The sequence below is a fragment of the Triticum dicoccoides genome, chromosome 2A, assembly GCF_002162155.2.
Source record: "Triticum dicoccoides isolate Atlit2015 ecotype Zavitan chromosome 2A, WEW_v2.0, whole genome shotgun sequence".
NCBI classification, from domain to species: domain Eukaryota; kingdom Viridiplantae; phylum Streptophyta; class Magnoliopsida; order Poales; family Poaceae; genus Triticum; species Triticum dicoccoides.
This window is the reverse complement of record NC_041382.1, coordinates 204,047,904-204,066,760: the sequence shown is the minus strand read 5'-3', so window position 1 is coordinate 204,066,760 and position 18,857 is coordinate 204,047,904. Positions and strand designations below refer to the sequence as shown.

The window sequence follows — 18,857 nt, the reverse complement described above, 5'->3', positions numbered from 1 at the left end:
TAAGTTTCCTAGCCATAGACATGAGTTGTCATTTGATTAACGGGGTCACATCATTAGAGAATGATGTGATTGACTTGACCCATTCCGTTAGCATAGCACTTGATCGTTTAGTTTGTTGCTATTGCTTTCTTCATGACTTATACATGTTCCTATGACTATGAGATTATGCAACTCCCGTTTATCGGAGGAACACTTTGTGTGCTACCAAACGTCACAACGTAACTGGGTGATTATAAAGGTGCTCTACAGGTGTCTCTGAAGGTACTTGTTGGGTTGGCGTATTTCGAGATTAGGATTTGTCACTCCGATTGTCGAAGAGGTATCTCTGGGCCCTCTCGGTAATGCACATCACTTAAGCCTTGCAAGCATTGCAACTAATGAGTTAGTTGCAGGATGATGTATTACGGAACGAGTAAAGAGACTTGCCGATAACGAGATTGAACTAGGTATTGAGATACCGACGATCGAATCTCGGGCAAGTAACATACCGATGACAAAGGGAACAACGTATGTTGTTATGCGGTCTGACCGATAAAGATCTTCGTAGAATATGTAGGAGCCAATATGAGCATCCAGGTTCCGCTATTGGTTATTGACCGGAGACGTGTCTCGGTCATGTCTACATAGTTCTCGAACCCGTAGGGTCCGCACGCTTAAGGTTTCGATGACAGTTATATTATGAGTTTATGAGTTTTGATGTACTGAAGGAGTTCGAAGTCCCGGATGAGATCGGGGGCATGACGAGGAGTCTCGAAATGGTCGAGACGTAAAGATCGATATATTGGACGACTATATTCGGACATCGGAAAGGTTTCGAGTGATTCGGGTATTTTTCGGAGTACCGGAGAGTTGCGGGAATTCGCCGGGGAGTATATGGGCCTTATTGGGCTTTAGGGGAAAGAGAGAGGAGAGGTTGGGCGCCCCCCCCCCCCAAGGCCTAGTCCGAATTGGACTAGGGGGAGGGGCTGCGCCCCCTCCTTCCTTCTCTTCTCCCTTCCCTTGCCTTTACTCCTACTCCTACTACTTGGAAGGGGGGAATCCTACTCCCGTTGGGAGTAGGACTCCTCCAGGGCGCGCCATAGGGGCCGGCCCTCTCGCCCCTCCTCCACTCCTTTATATACGTGGCCAAGGGGCACCCCATAGACACAACAATTGATCCTTGAGATCTATTAGCCGTGTGCGGTGCCCTCCTCCATCATAATCCTCGATAATATTGTAGCGGTGCTTAGGCGAAGCCCTGCGACGGTAGAACATCAAGATCGTCACCACGTCGTCGTGCTGACGGAACTCTTCCCCGACATTCTGCTGGATCGGAGTCCGGGCATCGTCATCGAGCTGAACGTGTGCTAGAACTCGGAGGTGCCGTAGTTTCGGTGCTTGATCGGTCGGGCCGTGAAGACGTACAACTACATCAACCGTGTTGTGCTAACCCTTCCACTTACGGTCTACGAGGGTACGTAGACAACACTCTCCTCTCTCGTTGCTATGCATCACCATGTTCTTGCGTGTGCGTAGGAAATTTTTTGAAATTACTATGTTCCCCAACAAGGCTAGCATATGAGGGGTGCCAATCAGCCCGAGCGTTTGACGCCCGTCTGGGTCGGCTTTTTTTGACCGGTCACTGACAGGGGCATCCGCCCGGGCATATGGAAGGGGGGGGGGTGAGGCGCCCGGCTATAGATGCTCTTATATCTTCTGTAATCCTTTCTTTTATTATTTTTACGTTTTTTCTTCATTATTTATATATTCCTGTTGTTATGCTTTTGCTTTTAGTTATCATTATAGTAATTTTTAGGTTATCTTATTGACTCATGATATTATTTATCTACTTTTATGATACATGAACGCTAGATTTATTATACATGAATTTCAAATTTAGTTTGTATTCCTTTTTAGTAAACACATGAATATTTTCATGTGAAATAAGTGTTTAGTTGAAACGTATGGATGTTATCCCGTGTGTTGTTGCGGATACCTTGTTGGAAGAAATGCATAAATAGGCGCTACAGAAAATCAATTGATACTAATGCAAAGCCAATGTAAAAGTGTTCTCCAGTTGCATTTTTAACAAACGACAAATAAAAACAAAATTTGAAGCATGTAACAAAAGTATGTATAAAAAGAGAAACATATTTTGCAGTTGACAGAATTTCATTTTCTAACAAAATTATGAAGCATGAACTATATCTGTACGCTCCGAGTGTCCAACACATGTAATACGCATGACAACATAAAATTTATGAAAAAAAAAGTAACTTATGACTAGAATGCATGACTTGCTAATGTAGTAGAGTTTCATGAATAGAAAAGATAATTAGTGCAAAAAAGGCAACTTATGATTAACATGCATGGCTTGCTGACGTGTCATGGTTGCATGTATATGAAAATATGTAATGGATTTGCAACTATTTAAAAAAAAATTATGGTTGGCATGCATGAATTCCTGATGTGGAAGGGTCACATGGATATGAAACATAACTAATGCGAAGAATATAACCTAGCCTAATCTGCATGACTACTTGTTGATGTTTGGGTGTGGCATAGCAACAAAAGTGGGAGCAACAAACTCAGGAGAGCCTCCCCAAGGGTCACTTGGGGTAGGCTAAGATGGCGCCAGTTGGCGCGTTCTCAGCGGCCGCCACGTGTCGCGCTTTGGGCGCTCTCTCCGGATTTATTTTTTCACACGTATTTTTGGCTTTTTAGATGCTTTTTTTATTTTTTTTCTTTTTGATTTTCCATCGGTCTTTCCTTCGACCAAATTTTTTCTGGAAAAAAATTGCACGAAAAAACTGTTTCTTTTTTGCTTTCACGAGAGGCACCTCTTAGAAAGAAAAAATGTGTTTTCTTTTTTTTCGCGAGAGGCACGGTTTTGCTTTCGCAAGAGGCACAGTTTTGCTTTCGGAAAGGCACGGCCGTGCCTCTCGAAAACGGATAAAACACTTTTTTTACTTTCACGAGAGGCATAGTTTTGCTTCCGTGAGATGCATGATTTTGCTTCCGCGAGCCTCTCGAAAATGGAAAAAACATATTTCTTTTCTTTTGCGTGCCTTGGATTTGCTTCCGCGAGAGGAACGACCGTGCCTCTCGAAAATGAAAAAAAGTGCTTTCTTTTTTTTTCTGTGAGAAGCACAGGTGTGCCTCTCAGAAACGGCTTTCAGAAAGAAAAAAAAACACCTGCTCCCAGGTGTAGTTTTTTCTGGAAAAAGAGTTCGTCAAAACATATCGACATGTAATTTAGTTTTGAAGATCTCAACACAATGAATGCAACGGTGAAAATGATTCAAAATTTAGACGCATGGTTTAAAGATAAAAAGTTTTGCATAAACGGATCTATGAAAAAAAAGAAAAACTTAAAGGTTGCGACAAGTGACGCACATGCAGCACGTCACTTGTCACAACCTAGGAGGTGGAAGTGATTTTTGAAAGGAGTACTTCTCAATTAGTCATTCAAACAAAAATACATACATGCTCATGGTCTGGTTATGTTTCATTACCACTCAGGGCTGGGGTTTGTTAGTGCGACCATATCAGGCTGATACTCTATTTTCCCTTGAATTACACCATGGACATAGATTGGGGCGTGGCTATGTCTCCCTTTATGCAAGGCAATAGCACCACTCACCTACTCGGAGCCAGTAGTGGGTCGACCCAATTGTCATGTGGATTCGACATGTTGATGTCTCTCACATGTGGCTTTCTTTTATTTTTATAATTTTCTTTATATTTTGAAAAATATTAAATACATATATTATAAAATAATAATAATTTTTTTAATCATTCAACGCACATTAAAAATATGTTCATGCAGTGTAAAATGTATGTTTGTCCTACTTTTGGAAAATGTTTGTACAATTCAAAAATATATATGGGACATTTAATAAGTGTTCATGTGTTACAAGAAAATATATGTGAAATTTTTTAAAAATGTTATGCAATGTAATAAAAATATTTGTCTAATTTAGAAAGTGTTTTTTAACATTAAAAAAATCATTTTTAAAAAGTTTGTGTGTTTCAAAAATAATACATTCGTTTCTAAATATAAGTCTTTTTGGAGATTTCAATATGGAGTACATATGGAGCAAAATGGGTGAATTTACACAATAAACTACGTCTATATACATCCCTATTAGTCCATATTGAAATCCGTAAAAAGACTTATATTTAGGAATGGAGGGACTATGTTTGTGACATCTAAAAAATGTTTATACAATGTAAAAATTATTGCATAGTTGTATCATTCTTAAAAACGTTTTGACGTGTATTTATATACAAATTAACATATATTTAAAAAATACAAACAATATTTGAAAATAATAATTATTTATGTATAACATATTTAACTTGCATAAAAAATGTTTTGGACGTATATGAAAACTATACAATGTGTATCAAAATATTATAACACAAAACATATTTTTAAAATATTAATAATGTATTTAAAAAATGTTAAACATGCATAACAATGTTTCTGATGTATATGAAAAATGTACTATGTGTGTGAAAAAATAGACATGTGTTAAAAAATAAAGAAAAATATGAAAACTGAAGAAAGAAACAAGGAAAACCAAAGAAAAAATGAGAACGGAAAAAACCAAAGAGAACAACCGAAAAAAAAAGGATGCAAAGTGTGAAAAAACTGAAAAAGAAAATTCAGAATAAAACTCACACTAATGCTACATTACTGGGCCTACCCTGTAAGGCAGGGACTAGAGGCTAGTCTCAGTTAAGTCTCGCAACGGGCAAGAAATAGCAGCCGCGATAGATTTGACGGCATGCTATATGTCTCGCTTGTAGCTGGCCTGATCCTCCTTGCCTCGCCTACACGGAGATGCGTTGGGGCTGACATAAAAAGCATGCAAATTTCTTTCACGGGGGTAATACACCACGACTCAAAACATGAAAAGGGCTAGTGCGCCATGGTTTTTCCCAGCATGCATGCCACAGTTTTCCATGATACATGCTATTTTTTCCTATTTTACTAATTTTAGCAAATGTTGATCAAGTGTAGAAAATCATTCGTGCAAATTGAAAAAAAAATTGTGACATCTAAAAGTTCACCCGTTTAAAAATGTGTTCGACAATTAAAACAATACCATGAAAACATAAAATTTTGTTTGTGTAACCTGAAAAAAATGTTTGTATCATTCAAAAGAGTGTTCATGACATTTAAAAAATGTTTGCATGTTAAAATATGCTCATGAAAGGTAAACTTTTGTTCGCATAATTTTTGAAAAATGCTCGTAGCATATGAAAAATGCAGAAAAAAAACTATTTTTGAAAAAACAGGAAAAAAACAGAGGAAACACCAGAAAGAAAATCGGATTAATGGGGAAATAGAAAAAAAAACGATCGAAACCTTCTTAAAACCGGGCGAAAGGTTCACGGCGCCAATGCCCACTTCTTTCGAAAACAAGACCCAAACACAGACGGCTCATTCTGTCTAGTAGAAGGCGGGATATAGCTTTTCCGAGATTTGACTAGCTGGATGGATCCACTCTAACCACAAGGATTGAAATCCCGTTTGGAGTTTTGACGCCCATGATCAGCCTATCTAGCCGAGTGTAGTTATATTACCAGCTACTAGCCCAAGATTGTCTATAAAAGAAGCTACTAGCCCAGGCCTAATTGCCCCGCAAAAGAAAAAGGTATACTATAGCTAGAGCCCTGAATTTTGCCGTTCTCAGAGACAAACGCATAGCGACGGTGGCATCCATTGGCGCAGCAGCCAGCATCTACCCAACTAATCCCATGCCGTCTCGATCGATCAGTTTGTGTCATACGCCTACTGTCTTGTCGTCCCACCACCCACTCGTAGCTTCCACATAACGCATCCATCCTTGCTCCGGCCGGTCGCTGCAACCCCAGAACCACCATTCCAACTCCAACCACGCCACATAAAATACGCACTTCCGATCCGAGGTGTGCATGCATGCATGCATGGCTGATGGACAGGCGCGCGGCCGGCCGGCGGAAGCAACCGTGATGCATGTGTAAATGAGTTAATTGCATAGAAGTATCATAATTCGGCTATTACATGCAGATTGATATCATGATTGCTAATTTTTGCGTGTCAGTACCAACATTGGTCTAAATTTTTGTAAATTAGGCTAAAACGTGTATTTATACGTATTGACGGTGTATCTGACCGATGGGGCCCGCCCGTCAGGTGCCGACGTGGCATGTTTTTTGCAGAAAACCCCCTTATGTTATATGTAATCACAAAATTGCCCAAATTTTTTGCGGGAAAAAGGCTCCAGGAGAGGATTTTTTTGTTCGCAATTTCCACCATCGAATCTGGACTGGTTTGAAATTTTCCGCCACTTGAACAAATAAATAAAAGGAAAGTAAAATCAGGCGCCGGCGGGAATCAAACCCGCGACCTGCAGTGCACAGGCGCCACGGGCTAGCCACAGGGCAGCTCACGTTCCTCTACAGGCGTCTCCTTTCTTATAGTATGCCTGAAGCGCTGGGCCGGCCCTCCGAGGCCTGCATTTTTTTTTCGTTTCGCACTTAACTGGCGCGCGTGTTGGGCTCGTTCCTTGCCCCGGTTACTATTCATTTCATTTCTCTTATGCTTTTATAATGCGCAGTGAACATTTTTTTAAATATACGCTGAACAAATCCTCAAAAAAATATACGCTGAACACTTTTTCTGCTTATAGTGAACATTTTTCAATGTACGATGAACTTTTCTTTACAAACGGTGAACATTTTCTTAATATAATAAACATTGGTAATATCCGTTGAACATATCTGAAATGCAAATTGAACATTTTTGTGCTATAGGTTGTTCAATTTTCTTACGACAAGGAACATTTTACTTAATTCGAGGTAACTTTTTTGTAATTTATGGTGACATTTTATTAATACACTGTGAGTTTCAAGATTATTATGTTGAATATTTTCATAATACATGATGAAAATTTTGTATTTCACAAAATGTTCAGTATATATTAAAACTTATTGTGTAAAATCAATTTGCATTTCAAGAAACACTTGATTATTTTAATAAAAATTGAAAAGTTTTAATGCATTTCTAAAATTTATTATGATTACACAATTATTTTTAATACATGTTCTGCGCCATGTTTCGAAAATTTAATGCATTTAAAATTATATGTTCAACTTTTAATGCATTGATTGCAAGAATGATTAAGAAACCGGGGCAAAAAGTTCTTGAAACTCTTCATGTATCAAGAAAATGTTCACCATAAATTACAAAAAATTCACCGCGCATTACGTAAAATGTTCATCATATCTTAAGAAAAAGTTCAAGATATATTACAAAAATGTTCGATTTGCATTTAAAATATGTTCAACGTTTATTAATGGAGAAAGTATTAATCATTCGTAAAGAAAATTTGACAACCTGTATTAAAAATAATTGTGTAATCTTAATAAATTTTAGAAATGCATTAAAACTGTTCAACTTTTATAAGAAAAAATTGACGTGTTTCTGGAAATGCAAGAATGAATTTTACACAATAAATTTTTAATACATGCTGAACATTTTTTGAAATGCAAAAAATTTCACCATGTATTAAGAAAATATTCACTATAAATAAAAAATTGTGTGATCATAATATTCTTGAAACTCATCATGTATTAAGAAAATGTACACCATATATAGATTACAAAATGTTCACCGCGCATTATAAAAGCATAAAAGAAATGAAATGAATAGTAACCGGGGCAACGAACGAGCCCAACACGCGCGCCAGTTTAGTGTGAAACGAAAAATAAAATGCAGGCCTCGGTGGGCCGGCCCAGCGCTTCAGGCATACTATAAGAGAGGAGACGCCTGTAGAGGAACGTGAGCTGCCCTGTGGCGTTGTGGTTAGCCCGTGGCGCCTGTGCACTGCAGGTCGCGGGTTCGATTCCCGCCGGCGCCTGATTTTACTTTCCTTTTATTTATTTGTTCAAGTGGCGGAAAATTTCAAACCAGTCCAGATTTCGATGGTGGAAATTGCGAACAAAAGAAAATCCTCTCCTGCAGCCTTTTTCCCGCAAAAAATTTGGGCATTTTTGTGATTACATATAACATAAGGGGGTTTTCTGCAAAAAAACATGCCACATCGGCACCAGACAGGCGGGCCGCATCGGTCAGATACACCGTCAATACATATAAATACGCATTTTAGCCTAATTTACAAAAACTTAGACCAGTGTTCGTACTGACACGCAAAAATTAGCAATCATGGTACCAATCTGCATGTGATGCCCGAATTGTGGTACTTCTGTGCAATTAACTCAGTCAGGCATCAGTTGAGCCTCCTGCACAATTCACCAGAACAGAAGGAAATCAACAAAATCAAAACAGTTTGGTAGAAAAAGAAAACGCCTGATTTTACTTTCCTTTTATTTATTTGTTCAAGTGGCAGAAAATTTCAAACCAGTCCAGATTCGATGGTGGAAATTGCGAACAAAAAAAATCCTCTCCTGCAGCCTTTTTCCCGCAAAAAATTTGGTCATTTTTGTGATTACATATAACATAAGGGGGTTTTCTGCAAAAAAACATGCCACGTCGGCACCTGACGGGTGGGCCCCATCGGTCAGATACACCGTCAATACATATAAATACGCATTTTAGCCTAATTTGAAAAAACTTAAACCAATGTTGGTACTGACACGCAAAAATTAGCAATCATGGTACCAATCTGCATGTGATGCCCGAATTATGGTACTTCTGTGCAATTAACTCAGTCAGGCATCAGTTGAGCCTCCTGCACAATTCACCAGAACAGAAGGAAATCGACAAAATCAGAACAGTTTGGTAGAAAAAGAAAATGACGTGGACAAAAAGGAAATGAAAATACGAAATTCTCCCATGCCAATGCAGATTCAGGCACATTGACACATCGTTCAGCGTCATAGGCCAGAAATTTAGTTCCTGCCAGTCATTTTTCCCACTCAATCCAGAGATCACCAGCCTTCCTTTGGCGATCAACTGGAAGTAGAAATAAGCTTAATGGACTATGATGCAAAAATGAACAAACCCACCAACCAACATCCTTAATGGACTATCAATGGATAACCTTACTAGTTAAAGGTGCATCACGAAAATTCTTTCTTCACATGTTTTTATGTGGTGCATGTTCAGAAAACTTGGGGGAGGAAGACAAACTCCTGACATACCTTTCTACTCTACTTTAGCACCTTCAAGAGCCTGGATGCACCAGTAGCAGCAGTGACAAAGCACCTTCTGGGTTGATTATTGCTTGTAAGTGGCGAGGTTCGACCAAGTTTATGATTTGGAGTTGTTGTAGATCCATTGGCTATTGAGTTACTCAGAGAGACATGGAGTTGTCCATGGTTAACACGAGACCTAGGATCTGAGCTTGCATGGGCTGGATACACCTTCAAAGGAACCCCAGCTTGTAACACTGATCTCCAATATGGGAAAAAGCTTCTCTTTGTATACGTGGGATCCCATCCTCCGCCTACTTTCTTTCTCACAGCCTGTCACATATTTCAGTAGAGGTACATCATAAAAAAATAGAAACATCAATGCTTCCAGCCAGTACCTCTCGCTTGAGATGTACTCCCTCCATCCCATAATATGATCTTATATTATGGGAAAGGGAGTATTATGTTGATCAATACACAACATTGGTGTTGCATCATTAGATATAAATGATCTTACTGCAGTGTAGTAATTAAGTAGCATGCTTAAGCAACATAAAAAGCTGTTGAACCAGCACAATGCATGGCACAAAAATCACAACTGAAACATGCTTTTGTTATTGCCTCCAACAATTATGTTACACTGCATCTTCTTCTATCAAATCTTTCTCACAGGCAGCAAATAAATTTCAGATGCAGCAGATCATTCAAGAACACTAAGGTGTTGGAAATAACAATAATGTGCAAGCCCCCTTGGTGAAGTCCCAATGTTGATGTTACTTGGAACTTACATAGTTCAGCTATGTTATTAAATTAATTAAGCCTACTTTTTATTGCATTTACCCCTTTTCTTTGGTAAAAAAACCTGATGGGAAACACATTAGGATGGCAGGGATGAACCACAGTTGGAATGCCGTGGCGTTGCAATAGGTGAAACGTATTTGGAGGCAACTCAAAGCTGGTATTTAGCTTCCATAGATTGTTAGCTTAGGTGGTGCCGGACGTGTTCCACATGTAAATAGCAATGTAATGGTGGACTTGGGGTTCTTTCCCCCTTTCTTCTTTAATGAATGATATGCACTCTCATGCGTATTCAAGAAAAAAAGAAGAGAAAAATATGCATGTAGTTTCTAAACGTGTGTGTGTGTGTGTGTGTGTGAATGAAAAAGAAATGAACGAATGATGTCAAGTGTGTGTTTGTCTGATGGAGCAGGTGCCCTCTGATCATGGAGTGTTAAGGATCTACTACTGGAATCCCCTACTACATACTTCTTAAACTAACCCATCCATCTCTTGTATCGTTGCCAGAAACGGTCTCTAGTTGGCAGCACAATCACGTCATCTTGGACCAAATAGCACCCTTCAAACCACAGGCTCCAAGAAGGGAATGTGGCCCGCAGTGCGGAACTTGAAGCTCATTGCTGGGCAGGCTGGGCAGGCCAAACAGAAGAAAATAGCATGTGGCAGGTGTTCCAAGGCCAAGGAGTAAAAAAAAATAGTGTACAAATTCCAAAATGCTGGGCGGGCAGCGGCCCAGCCGTACTCCACAGGTGGTGACCCAGACCCAGCCCAACCCACACCAGGTCAAACTTTTACCATCATCCGCAGGCGCCTGCCCTATAAATACCACCTCACTAGGTTATTCTAGGCTGGTATTTAGATGTTTTGTAGCTCGTTTAATAAGCACTAGAAGCAGCTTGAACCTGTCCAGGTTCAGTAGCCAAAGTCCATTAGAACATGAAATAACTTGTACTCTATAAATATGGCTGAATTCGCTGCTACAAAGCTGCCCAGCTTTGCAGCACCAACTGTGCTCTAGTTAGTAACCCATTTGTGCTGCCACAAGGAGTAGGCAAAGCTGCTTGGTACTGCTGTACCAAAATCAGTATTAAGGTATAATGGGTAACCCATTTGTGCTGCCACAAGGTGTAGGCAAAGCTGCTTGGTACTGCTGCACCAAAATCAGTACTCCCTACTTCCTATTTTAAGGCGCCTAAACTTTTGCACGAAAATTAGCATACGACTGAACGATCTCCTCTAACGAAGTGGCTGAACAATCCAAGAAAAAAGAAAATGGGTGTGAGAGAAGATGGCCGATCTAGTACTAGCGATAGTTAGCAGAAACTAACAGTACGTGAGAATAACACGGGTTGGGAGGCTTATGCGCCTAATATTGTGGGATTTTCTAGAAAAGGTTAGGCGCCTAAGATTTTGGGAAGGAGGAAGTATTAAGGTATAATGGGTTACCTGTGTTTGTGTAGTGTGCTGCTGTGCCATAAGGGAGAGGCCGTCATTTCCAACAGTTGTGACCTGGAACCGAGATTAGGCCAAGATGAGTACAGTCAGAAGTCAAGAAAACAGGCTTTGAAACAGTATCTGAAAGCGTTCATGGGATTTGTCAATTTGGGAAAATTTTACTTCCTCGCGTATTCTTAAAAAAAGTTGATGTAAGATAAAATAAAATGAAAGGAAAGGGCACATATTCTTATAGCTTTCTTTCTTTTTGCTGCCACAATATCATTACTCGTTACTGAACACCATCGGTCTATTAAAACTAGATCAACCCCAGATTTGATTATCTTTACCTTCTTCTCTGCAGCATTCAGCTTGGCTGATTCCATAACTGCCATGTTTGCATCTGTAAGCCCTATTATCCAGTTTAAAAATAAGGGGAGAGATTAAGACTCAGTTTGTTAAACATAAAAAGAATCGCTTGAGCCCAACACACCTTTGCATGACTCTCCGTTTGACTTTCTGCAGTCATAAGGCTGGCTTCAAGAAGTTGAAGACAAAATAAAATAATCAGCAAAATAACCATTTATTCACATAGAAATTTATTGTGTGAAGCAATACAAAGAATAGTACAGGTTTATAGTGTCCATAAGATCTCCAGTAGGGCAAAATCCACACTCCTTGAGAATAGATGAAACATGTTGAAAGACCTCCACATGGGACACCTACATAACATACAAGAGTTGTATAAGGCAATATATCTGTAACATAGATCTACTGTATATACAATGTAGCAATTATATAACCAATTGTAAGCAGCGAGATGATGGAAAGAATTGTTTGGAGGAGAAAACTGCAATTGTGCGATATGAGTTGGAAGGCAATAGAACAGTGCGCAAAGAGTTATCGCATTCAATTCACTACATGATAAACATATTCGGATTCATCTAGACTACTGTATCATGTCTATACAACAACAACAACAACAACAACAACAACAACAACAACAACAAAGCCTTTAGTCCCAAACAAGTTGGGGTAGGCTAGAGGTGAAACCCATAAGATCTGGCGACCAACTCATGGCTCTGGCACATGGATAGCAAGCTTCCACGCACCCCTGTCCATAGCTAGTTCTTTGGTGATACTCCAATCCTTCAGGTTCTGTGTATCATGTCTATCTTAAAGCAAAATCTGTTAACCTCCACAAGTTCTGTGTATTTAACTACACGTTATAATCTATCTAGACGCTTCAAAGGTACGAGTCAAGAACTGCATCGCAATTCTGTATATTTAACTACACATCACAGTTATTCAAATTCCAACTATTTCAAATCAATTTAATTGTTTTGTTTTGGTTTCCCAAAGAGAAAGGTGTCAATTTCTTCAGGCTGTATGATCCAAATGAAGTGCAGACAAACTTAAAAAGGTTAGTCATGAACTGCATACACCTAGTGTTTGTTGAACTACATTGAACTGTCCTCCGGAATCACCGACAAGTTGCTGTAATGAGCTCCAACCCCCTGTTTCTTGGAGGACCTGGAGTTTCTAGGCTAAATAAAGTATCTTAAGCATAAATTTTCAGTCTAACATGGATAAAGAAGGCTCATGTCAACGCCTTTAATATACCCCAGCTCCAGCACCTAGAATTTTTGGAGCTGGGAGTCATGCCAAACAGCTGCCACCATAAAATATGGAAGTACTCATTTTACCAAATTATCTGCCACACATCCAGTAAATAAACAGAGAGAAATGACAAAAGCACATGTTCTGTATTCATGCACCATGCAACAGCATTAACCAAACACTTGATGTTGATACGGGCAATTTTACTGCTAAAAATGATACAAGGCAGTGACAAAACCAGAAAATAGAAACAAGTGAAGCCAAGAACAAACAAAATTGGCACTTCACACTATACTCATGTCAGATAATATTAATATGGAGAAGAGTGTTTCTGTCACCAATGTGTTCACTATTTATGCATGCATTAAGTATTCATTGTAAGACTCGCATTTCCATGACACAAATGCATATGGTACTGGAAAAGGAGCTAACATGCTCCTTCTACTTGTAGTGTGTGAATTCAATGCAGAAAGCAAAAAAAGTTGTACCTATCATGAACTCGTATAGCAATCTCCTTCACAATGTAATAATATCAAGCAATGTCTTAGAAGATAAAGCACAAAAGGTGCTCTTATAGTTTGTTTGTCTGTTCGATGATGAAGATAAAAGGTGCTCTTATAGTTTGTTTGTTATCCATATACTCATCCACACCAGACAGGGGATCTGATGTGGTTGAGTATATGGATAACTAATAACAGGCTGATTGTTACTAATACTTTTGACATAGAACATTTCATTTAATAGCTATTATAACGGCATTACTCTCATCAATTATTTGCTCTTGTTTCATTATCTTTGCCATCACCTTTCCCAAGTGTTCAGAAATAAGAGGGGTTTGTATCCCATTGCATTATATGACAGGCTAAACATTACAGCAAGAATCAGCTATTCAACCAACAAACCGATGTAAAGTGGATGGAAACTTTCCGAATCTAAGTAGCACCTTGGGTTTGAGTTTCTTTCAATTAACAAGAACAGAATTCACAAATTACACATTCTCACACATATTATCAGGAAACTACACTTCTTTTAGCATGAGCTGCACTGATAGGCCAACAGGTCAACCACTCAGTTCAGCAGAGCCACATGTGGTATGACATGTTATTCATAGTTGTCCAGCTGGTAAAATGTGCAGCTTTATGATAACATTAGCACAATAAGTACAAATCTGGTATAAGGGCTCGAAAAAGTATAGATTATTAGTTTCAGTTGAGGTGAGAATTATCTTCTTGCTAAGACGGAGCAAGTCTAACATTTTTATTTTCAGTTGAAGTGAAAATTATCTTCTTGCTAAGACTAGGGCATGTATTAAATATTAAGTGAAAGGCATCAGAGGTACTGCAGCCGCAATATACCGAAAACACCTTACCACAGAATGCGCTTGAATGTATGCAGAAAGATCTTCACCGGCATGGGAAATTACATCAACAAGCAGCCATGCACAATCGTTAAGCGTCTTCCTTTCCTCCAGAAGCTCCTGTGCCATTCCAAGTGAACCTTTCTCGTTTCTCAAGGCATATGAATGCCTCGTTATACACTTCTCGATGATTTCAAACCCATTTTTCTTACTACTGCCATTTATCTTGGAAGAACTAACCCCACGGATCTGCTCTTGAGCAGCCAGTAGTAGAACAGCAGACTGGATAATTTTTCCATCCTCAATATAATTCCAGAGCTCTTCGAGTAGATTATTTGTTTTCTCTGCAAGCAGTCTAATTGTGTCCAAGAAGATCTTCTGTAAAACAACAAGGAACAATAATCTAAGTCCATTCAGCATTCATATGCAAGCAAGCAATGTTGAATAATCTTTCTATATATCAATGTGTTTCCTCCTATCAAAGTAAATATGGATTAGGGACAATCTCCAAGGCAAAGAAAATAAAATTAATTACTAGCAACAGTTTTTGTATATTTTATTGATGAAGTTTTATCCTTTACTATAAGAAGATACACTGCACATGAAGCAAGACAAGAAGGATTAATAAATGTAAACTTTACTTTCTCTGACAAGTTGAGATGAAAGGATGCCCGGTACTTAGTATCACTAATTTCATTATAACCTGTCAGGGGTTTCTGACAGGTTGAGGTGAAAGGATGCCCGGTACTCAGAACCATAGTTACTCTTTACGTCATGCTGCAAAAGTAGTAATTCATATAGGGAGGGAAGTGAAACAGACCATTTCAGGTAGACACAGCAGATGAATAAGCTTGTAGACATAATCCTCATGATTCTGGCTGCGAGAAGGATTGTCCTCCAGATTGTCCTCCAGATACTTATGCAGGCAAGTATTCTCAACTGCGACATGGAGCGGGAGTAGATTCTCAATGACATCATTGCCAACTGTGCGCACATTGGCTGATGCACCATGGCATAAAAGCAGCTTGATCATGTCAACAGAGAACCTTTCAGCAGCTTCATGGAGCACGAAGTATCCATATTTGTTTATGCAGTTGGGATTGGCGTGCATCCCATAGAGCTCAGGTGCCATGCCCTCCAATACGACTTTTGCACATCGCAGGGCATTGAAACCGACAATGAAGGTTAAGGTTTGTGCGGTGATGGTAAGATAAGATGACATGCCCTGGCCTTCACAGTTCTCGAAAAATCGGAGGAAGCACCGGACACTATCCTTTACAAGGATGTGCTCCAATTTGGCATATATGTCCAAGAAGGCATCACCCACAAACTAGATGAGTCCGTCACAATTGAAAAAGGTGAAAGGCGTCAGTTATCCAACTAAAAACACCACAAAATAAACTGTCTTTTGGTCTATGGAGGTGCTGACAACAATTGAAACAACAAAACCTTGTAACGCAAGCAAGTTGGTGTACACTGAAGATAAAACCAAACATGAGGCACCAACAAGGAGAGAAGGAAAAGTAAGGGGATCTAAAGCTAGCATGGTTCAGGCATGCGAATCCACATGTTCCTATCCAAGGTTCATATATGACAACAACAAACATATTGTTTCAGTAGACTTAAGTACCCTATAATATTACAGGGTTAAACAAAATAACTAATGTAATGGAATGAGTCATCAATCAAATTATGTAAATGAAGGTAACACAAACCTTGGGAGCAGGGTCTGGGATGATTATGTCATTTGCCATGGACTTGGCGATCTTAATCTCCCTTTCTAGCATAAGCTGAAAGAGAGAATGTCAGGAGTCAGCACTGGAAAAGAAAAAATAAGGCGAGAGGAATATCACACAGATGGATAGTTATCATACCTCCTCAACCTTTTCCAAATCAAAACCCTCAGTAACTTCAAAACAAGGGATAGGGGGCTTCGGATAATCATTTCTTACTGTGATTGCTTTATCTTTATCATCTTGGCCCAGGGCAAGTAACTCATTTTTCCACAATGCATTAAATTTTGATCCCATCCTTCCGTTTTCCTGAAACAAGGAAGTTTAATATCGAATTATGTTCCAAACAAGATTACTACAAGGGCCACTGAAATAAATCCAGGAAGACCCTGAGATAAAATGAGTCCTATCTAAAATGGATCGCGGATCACTGAAACATAAACATATGCTGCAAATAGAAAATGATGTATTTACTCTGTAAATCCAGAAATGTAACAATGCTAAGTGTGAAATGAAGGGCCGCACAAATTTCTCAGATACAAGTTGAACCAAGTGATAGAAACTCTGGTGCATAGACATTATGGAAATCCAGAAACCAAAAGTTAATTTGATGTTACAGTTGAGCAAGTACAAACGATATTCACTGGTTAATGACTCCCACGAATAACTAAATTGGCCTTGCTGATGCCACCTGAAGGACAACGGGACATCTTCACATGCAAGGAAGGACTACTAACTAAACAAAAAACAGTAGTTACATTTGGAGTATAATATTTACTTTCATATAAGAAACACGTCATGAATCAGTGCTTATATACAACTCGCAGAGTACATACACACAGATGGCTAGGAAGCAACACTGAGACTAAATACTGCGCCGACAAAACAAGGTGCAGGAAAAATTAAGCTTTCAGTCCAAGGTTCAGATTCGACATTTTGACATGAGGAACAGCACGGAATCTGAGAGCTGTAACCAACAGATGCTGACCCCGAACCATAAGGCAGATAGCTTTCAAACTTGGCCTTACAAGAGGAGTTTCTTGAATCCCGGCCCATACTAGCCTGGCGTTTTCATCACGAGTCTAAAAAACCGTCGGGCTCAGGCCTTGTTCTCGTCCTCCAATCTGTACTGGCCAGGGAGAGCAAGGCCTGAGCTATCTGCCGAAACCAATCTCGTATTTCCAACCACTCAGCATGGAGTGAGTGGGACAGGCCGACAGGATTCCAGAAACCTCACTTCCTGACTCCTCCAAACAACACAAACCCTTCTCGGCCTTGCAGCAACCACGTCGACCCCACTCCAACACCCCTGGCTCCAATTTAGCTGCGTATCTGATGATATATTTCTTCTGGTCTGCAAAGGATTCATCCGCTTCTTCTGATCAAGGAAAGATTCCATCTTTTTCAAGATACAGCCAGTGGTAACGCATCAAATTTGTGATTTTTTGTCACCAGTTCCGTTCTCTTGTACTCTAATTGCCAGGGTAGCTTGTTGTTCTTGCTTTTTTAAAATCTCAAAATCAGGGCATCTCTTTGCAAGGAACTTGTGAATCGACGGTCAGAAAAAGAAAATCAGTAAAACTTGAGGAGAGGGGACGAGACATTAGCTCTTTATTAGAGAACCGTGACAGAGAGTTTTACAGATCGGAAATCAGATCAATCAAGAACGACGCGACAGCAATAATCTATCTAGGGATTTACAATCAGCTTTAGTCGACCGTAAACGTATCAAAGAAGGCCCGACCAACGATTTCATCAGAACCCTAGGGCAAGATTCGGCACACTTCATCACACACAGAAACCACACATAACAGATCAGATAGCAAACGAGAAGAGAAGGAAGGGCGGTGCGCGTGTGGCGCGCGCGGCGGGAAGGTACCTCGTTCCCGGCTCGCCGCGGATCTGGAAGGAGGCGAGGCGACGGCGCGTGCGTCGGCCGCTCGTCTCGCGCAGACACTGTATGCGGAGAGTGAGGAAAGGGGATGTGTGGTCGGAGGTGCTTATAGCACGCTGTATTTTTATTTTTATTTTTTTGAGTGGTTATAGCACGCTTTATGGTATCGGCGGCGACGCTCACCAGGGCTGCAGGCCCATGCGGCGACAAGGAAAAACAACCAGCGATCGAAAAGCCCAAAGTTTCCAGGATCGGGCGCCCATGCAGAAGGTTACTTGGCCGGCCCATTAAGCACGAGCTCGCTCGGGTCGCTCGTCCCTCGATCCCAGGTCGCTAGTTAACAATTCTCCAGCTTTTATGTACTTGCCACTATCAATTTCCGTTGAATAAAGTTTGGTAACACCCCCTCAAAAGAAAATTAACAATTCTAAAAAAGGTTGCTAGATTACTGTTCTTTTTTTGTGAATAGTCGCTAGTTAATTGTTGACCACGACCATGGACTACTAACCAGGTTGTTGACTGTTAACTTTCACAAAAAAGTTCATGGAAACTTCAAAAAAAAATCTTAAATTCGAAAAAAAAATCATGCATTCAAAAAATATTCATGAATTTGAAAAAAACATTAAATTTGAAAAAAAAACATGATTTAAAAAAATCGAATTCAAAAAAATCATGATTTTAAAAAAAACATGGATTTGAAAAAAATGTGGATTTTCAAGAAAAAGTTCGCGAATAAAAAACGGCCAAAAAAGGAAAAGGAGTAAAACCAAAGAAAAATGGCCAAAGAAAACTTAAAGAAAAAGAAAAAAACAGAGTGATCTTTTCAGGGTTGCAAGTTGATGCACAAACAAGGAGGAAAAAAAGAGTAGTAGCCACGAGGATAACCAAAGTGATC

General features: G+C 39.6%; 1 protein-coding gene across 1 annotated transcript; it reads right to left on the bottom strand.

Moving 5' to 3' along the window:
- Positions 1–7,974: 7,974 nt before the first annotated feature.
- LOC119354214 lies at positions 7,975–18,075 on the bottom strand. The gene is made up of 10 exons (XM_037620919.1): positions 17,948–18,075; positions 16,210–16,377; positions 16,051–16,125; positions 15,156–15,665; positions 14,348–14,713; positions 11,989–12,080; positions 11,852–11,895; positions 11,709–11,770; positions 9,136–9,459; positions 7,975–8,723 (listed from the first exon to the last, which is right to left on the bottom strand). The coding sequence occupies exons 2-9, from the start codon at positions 16,363–16,365 to the stop codon at positions 9,145–9,147; spliced, it is 1,620 nt and encodes a 539-aa protein (XP_037476816.1). The 5' UTR covers positions 16,366–16,377; positions 17,948–18,075; the 3' UTR covers positions 7,975–8,723; positions 9,136–9,144.
- Between the last annotated feature and the right edge of the window lie 782 nt (positions 18,076–18,857).

Bases quoted from the DNA above. Each gene is read 5' to 3' on its own strand.
- LOC119354214 (XM_037620919.1), bottom strand. From the start codon at position 16,365: ATGGGATCAAAATTTAATGCATTGTGGAAAAATGAGTTACTTGCCCTG. The intron at 16,126-16,209 runs GTATGATAACTA...TCTCTCTTTCAG, and splicing joins ATTTGGAAAAGGTTGAGGAG to CTTATGCTAGAAAGGGAGAT. The intron at 11,896-11,988 runs GTACTATTCTTT...AACTTCTTGAAG, and splicing joins CTTATGGACACTATAAACCT to CCAGCCTTATGACTGCAGAA.